Genomic DNA, 6000 nt, shown 5'->3' on the forward strand with positions numbered 1-6000 from the left:
AAGTGGGTTATCAAGCAGGAATGATAATATTTGCATCAGTATATGTTGGGTAAAAATAGCAGTTAATTGATTTGTGGTGTGCGATTGAAAAGAGAAAGTGTTTGTACATAATGACTGCTTTTAAGAGTGTTTGAGCATTACTTGTAAATGGTCGGAGTCAGGTTTAATATCACAGGCATCTGTTGTGAAATGTGTTATACGGCAGCAGTATATTGTATATACATAGTAATAAAAACTGAATTACAGTAAGAAGTATGTATTTTTTAAGTTAAATAAGTGGTGCTAAAAGAAAGGAAAAAATAAGTAGAGAGGTAGTGTCCATGGGTTCAGTGTCCATTCAGAAATCTGATGGCAGAGGGGAAGAAGCTGAATCACTGAGTGTGTGCCTTCAGGCAATGGTTTGACTAGTTGTGTTGTGGTTGCTCTTGAGCTATGCAGAGATCAGTAAGTGTTAATTGGATTAATCCATTTTGCTGCTACATTCTTCCAAGTTCTATTCTTGCAAACGTTTCACCACTCATCCCTGACCACACTTCCCAATCTCCTTGTTTGAGGCATCTCTGATACGTGGACTGTTTTATAGTTGTGATAGAAAAGGAACGCAGTCACTGCTGATGAACTGCTCACTTTCCACCTTGTTTCCTCATTGAAAACCCGAAGTTTTCAATGTTTAAATTAGGCACATTCAATGGTTGCATGTCATACCATTGCCCATTTGAGTTCCTCCGGGTTTCAGTGAGTTTGGACTTTACTTTCCACTAGTCAATTTTGATTTGGCCGTTAAGAGTGTGGGGAGCTGGGGAGATGTTGTCATAGGTTTTTGCTAAGATTGATGCATTGAATTGCTCTGTGCTGAAAGAAGGTAATAGTGAACATCTTTTCAAGGGTGTAAGTAGATAACTGGGCAAATAGCTTGATGCTTAGTATGGTGGTGAATATAGATAGCTTGGCTTGAGGCATTTGATGTTGTAGTGCTCGTTGAGGCTGGGCAATTAGCCTGCAAACGTTTTGTCACCTCGCATTTATATATGTCCCTTTCACTTGCCTCGGTCCTGATTGGCTACCCCTTTGGTTGACGTTTGAATTCTACTGGTTTGATTCTCTTCTGATAACTCCATAAATAAACATATCGAAATAGATACCATTTACAAATCCTTAAGAGCTAAAGAAGCACAAGTCAATGGAATTCGAAGGTCAACTGAAGGGGTACCAAATTAGGACCGAGGCAAGCAAACAGGGACCTATGTAAATGCAAGCACTCTCAGAAAGAAACACTAACAACTATGCACTGAATTTGTCATCTCAACTAGTGATGAAACATCTGCAAGCTAATTGCCAAGCTTGGCGAGCACAGCAACGTAAAAAGTTTGATGCTTATCGTCTACTTTTGCTAATATTTGTCTGCAGGAGGGATATGATTATCATCACTGTCCAAAATCACAACAGCAGAAAATAATGAGTTGGTTAAAATGCAACTTAATTTTCCCTCAACTAGCATGTTACAACTAGTTTGTAAGTCACAAATGGTCTCTAACTTGTGCCCAAAAGGAATTCGGATTTGAGTCTATGTTCACAATGAATTCTTGTGAAGGTGATGATCTTATTCATTGGCAGAGCATTTTGAAGGTGGAGTATCTGCTCTCAATATATATGTTTATAAAGCAGAAAAGAACAATAGCTTGAGTTAATTCTTCAACAAAGATTAGTTGTCTCCAGTTGCAAAATGACTGGGGCAAAATGATGTCAAATTCCAAATCCTCATTAACTTGATAGGGTAAATGCGTACAGTTGAGTTGGGTTGCCCCCCCCCCCCCATGGAATAGCTTGAATTCAAACATAAGAAAGCATGTATGAAACATTTATTTTTCAGGGGGCAGTGATGGTGGTTTGCACTTGAGAGATTTTGATCCAGCCATTGTAATGCCTTCAGGAAAAGGCAGATGGCTGTGCAGTTGGTTAAAACTAAGTTAAAATAAAATTTAAAATGTTGTGTTTCACTCTCATTTTCAAGTGTTATTTACTTATAGTTAGTGATCAATGTTTTTTCTCTTTTTATTCCAGTCCAAAGAGTCATCATCTGTGCTATGCTGTGACATCTCGGTTGACGACCAATATGTTGTTACTGGCTCAGGGGACAAGAAAGCCACAGTGTATGAAGTAATTTACTGAGAATTCAGTTCTTTCCAGGGAGAGGAGGGAATGGAAATGGGACGGGGTGGGGACAAGCATTTAATAGAGACATTGCGTCTGGATCAGTTAACCACATTACCCAAGGAACACTTCATCAGAGTCCACGTCCGCATTGGAAGACTGTTTTGTGTGGCCTTGTCTTGGTTATTGGAATTTAACTTCAACTTGTTTTAACAAGAAAGGATTTCTAAATTGACCAAAGTGGTGAATTCTCATCTGAGGAGGAAGGTTTATTCACCTTACGATCCCGTGGTCCAGCTCACACCATGATTAATGCTAACGTTTAGGGTAACACATTCATTGTACAATTTATTTTATTTCTCTGTTTTGTTATCTGGAACTTTGAAATTCACCATTGGGTTTGGTCATCTGTTAGGGGAAATAATTGTTTAAGACAATGTAACTCCTTGCTGCCTCTGGATCTAACCAGTTATGACACCAATGGAACTTTGTCCTGCTTTTCCATCACAAACAAAGCTTTAAACCGTACATGAAATTCATCATTTTATTTTGCACTGTTCATTTGTAGAACAGTGTGAAATTTAAAACCTTGGCTTGCTCTTCTCCTTCCCAGTCTCCTTCTGCCCTAATATAAACTAGTGTTTGTGTGTTAGCATTTATAGACAGCAGTTCAAATGTGGATTTAGAAGTTGACTGCTTTAAAATTTTGGTTCCATTTCCACTTGCCTGTACAGATTTCAAGGTTTGTCATTGCTTGAAGTTAGTATTCATCGTTTGGCTGCTTCCCTGCTTTGGCAAGGATTACAAATTCCACCATTGTTTGAGACTACCTCCTTACAGTGTGGAGCAATTGGCGTTTTGGAACTTTAAGGGAGATCTTCAGGTGAGAGAGGAGGCGAGCACAAGGTTTACACTTAATGCAGAGAGTCATAAATGTGATGTAACAAAATGAGTTACTTTTAGGGAAGGGAAAAACAATCTGTTTAACAATCTATTTCATTCACTAGAAAAATACATCTCATTTGGGTACAAGTGCTATGGCATCAAGTGGCTGCAGTCCAGACCACAGATTTGAAGCAACTTGTGCTACTTGACTTGAAGAGTTACAGCCTGTTATGACAGTTGTCCATTTGGGTTTCAATGTTGTAATTTACTCGAGCATGTTTCTGAAACCTGGGTTATGCAACCTCATGGATTTATTAATCAAGTTTATAGGAAACCGTCGTCAGCTTATATTTGCAAAGAGCTCCACACAGTTTTAAAACCATTTGGATTATTTTAATATTTGGGCAATTTTTTTCCTTCAAAGCCAATGTATAAATATGGTAATAAAATGACTATTATAGGAGAAGCAGCTCGTCCTACTTGCATCTAGGCTTCAAAGCAATTACTTTTCATTTCTAATTTACAACATGGCCTCGTGGTTTTGGTCAGACATGCTCTCCGGAGAAATTTGTTGCCATATTATCATTTTATCTATTTTTCCTTCTCTCATCGTCCACAATGTTAAAAGCAATAATTACAAAGGTATTCATTTGTTGTCCTTCTTTTCATCTTACTTCGTTTCATTCTTCAAAACACTTGTTCTTTGATGCGTGGTTCCACATCCATTGGTTGCCTTCCAGCGTTTGCCAAAAGCTGCCATTATAGAGTATGCCAGAATGGGGGGGGCACCCCTCCAATATCTGACCCGGGAAAACTTGGCTTGCAAACATAGTCCCAACGTTGCCTGACAGCTTGTAAAATGGCTGATGAGTCATCGAGAGCAATTTTCCACCCAAGTCCTGATCTCCTAATACCACCCATTCCTTTAAAAGGGCCTGTGGCTGATTTTATGCCACTGTTAACCCTTGCATAGCTCATTCAGTAGGGAGCCAAACATTAAACTGGGTTCTAAGGGTATTTAACCGTTCAGCTTTTGTTGGTTTTAAAGGTAGATTGGCATTTTCTAACCATCTGTTTACTTCAAAAACACCGGATTACCTGGATGCACATGCACACACGCACTTTCTCCTCATGGTGTAGGCTACCTAGATGTGTCTGGTGAATACATCAACTTTATTGCATCCAGTTTTTAAGAACTCTTGGCTTTTCCTAAATAGTCTAAAATGGCCAACATTGTTTGATTTTATTTTTTTTTGGGGGGGTGGAATGGTTAAGCTTGACGGGTGATAAACTTGGATAAAGTCATGGACCTTCTGGGTCTGAGAATCATTTAACACTGCAGATGCTGGAAATCCAGGGTAACACACACACCCACACACACAAAATGCGAAGGACCTCATCCTGAAACGCCAACTGTTTATTCCTCTCCGTAAATGCTGCCTGACCTGCTGAGTTCCTCGAGCACTTTGTGTGTGTTACTGAGAATCATTAAGTTCTATTTTGTCGTCTCCATGACAGGAGATTAGCTGTTGACCGGTACATATAGTGGCGTTGAAACCAAATAAATTATCAGTCCGATTTGACTGATTTGAATGTCCGCTATGACATCTTCCTCTTATTCTAAACTATGCTCTGAATGTTCCCTTCCTCTTGGCCAAATGTAGACATTCCTGGTTCATTTGGCTTTGGTACAATGGAATAGGAAGAGTTCAGGTGACTTTGAAGATGAGCTCTGGTGTGTTCAGGTCCTCAGAGCCTATTCCTCTTCATGGATGCTGTAATGAAAGAGGGTTGTGTACATTTTTTTTGTCTCCACTGGTAAAGTAATCACTGTAAACATTTAAGATTGCCCTAATTGTCAACTTGTATATTTGGTTTCAATGGTAACCGTGCCTCTGCCTTCCTCCTGGAAGAAATGAATACATCGCTAAATTCTTCAGTGACACCCAGATATTTTTGTCGCCCAATATGGTGATTTGTAATGTCCAAAATTCTTCCATGTCTCATGCTTTTACATCCCAGTTTGGGGTGAATTTGTAGTTTATGCCTTTAAAATCCCAATAAACTATTTTGTATGTGATGTCTGTATTTTGTGTCAACTTAAATAAATTCTTGGTCTGTTAACCGTAAACATGTCAATCTAGAAAGAAAATTGCAGCCAAATTTAAGGTCCGATCGCCCTCTGATGTGAGATGGGGAAGTGACTTTATGGTAAGGATGCTGACTACACTTTCGAGGATATCCAAGGCAGAAAGGTCCCAGTTGCCATCCTTTGAACTGAAAGACTTGATGATGTCTAGCACCTTGATTCAGTTCTGAGGGAATATCATTGGGATTGCCATCTTCTTGTTGAGCCATTGGTCAGAGGGCTCTTTAACACTGAAGGTTGTCAACTATGGCTCAGTTGGTTAAATTATCTTTGAAATCATAGGTAAGTATATATCAGGTCAGAGTGTATGACCATAAGACGTAGGAGCACAATTAGGCCATTCATCCATTAGACCATAGGGGAGAATTAGGCTATTCAACACATTGAGTCTGGTCCTCGGTTTGAGCATCGCATTTCTAAGGAAATGTGCATATTGCTACATCAAGTTGAGACCCTTTCTGCTCTTAGATCATTAGACATGGGAGCAGAATTAGGCCATTTGGCCCATTGAGTCTGCTCCACCATTCAATCATGGCTGATCCTTATTTTTTCCTTCCTCAGCCCCACTCCCCATGACCTCGGATGCCATGTCCAATCAAGAACCTGTCAAGCTCTGCATTCAATACACCCAGTGACTGGATCACAGACACTATTTCCAAGAAGAGTTGATGGGGAGGGAGAGCAGGATCCCTGTCTCCCAGTTCTGAGGAAGCATTTCAGCCTGAAACATCAGCTGTGCATTCCCTTCCATAGATTCTGCCTGACTTGCTGTGTTCCTCTGCCTGACTTGCGTGTGTTACAGTATACTGCCTGTT

The 6000-nt window shown here is 39.9% G+C and overlaps 1 protein-coding gene across 3 annotated transcripts in view; it reads left to right on the forward strand.

Annotated features, from left to right (window-relative positions):
- The window catches only part of LOC140739784 (transducin-like enhancer protein 4), a 184786-nt gene extending 179670 nt beyond the window's left edge, over nt 1-5116 (forward strand). For all 3 annotated transcript variants that reach the window (XM_073068300.1, XM_073068301.1, XM_073068302.1), the window contains one exon: nt 2062-5116. In XM_073068300.1, the coding sequence (XP_072924401.1) occupies nt 2062-2169 (108 nt within the window). In that variant the 3' untranslated portion in view covers nt 2170-5116. The remainder of the gene's footprint in view (nt 1-2061) is intronic.
- Nucleotides 5117-6000: the final 884 nt, after the last annotated feature.

The sequence above is a fragment of the Hemitrygon akajei genome, chromosome 16, assembly GCF_048418815.1.
Source record: "Hemitrygon akajei chromosome 16, sHemAka1.3, whole genome shotgun sequence".
Classification (NCBI taxonomy): Eukaryota; Metazoa; Chordata; class Chondrichthyes; order Myliobatiformes; family Dasyatidae; genus Hemitrygon; species Hemitrygon akajei.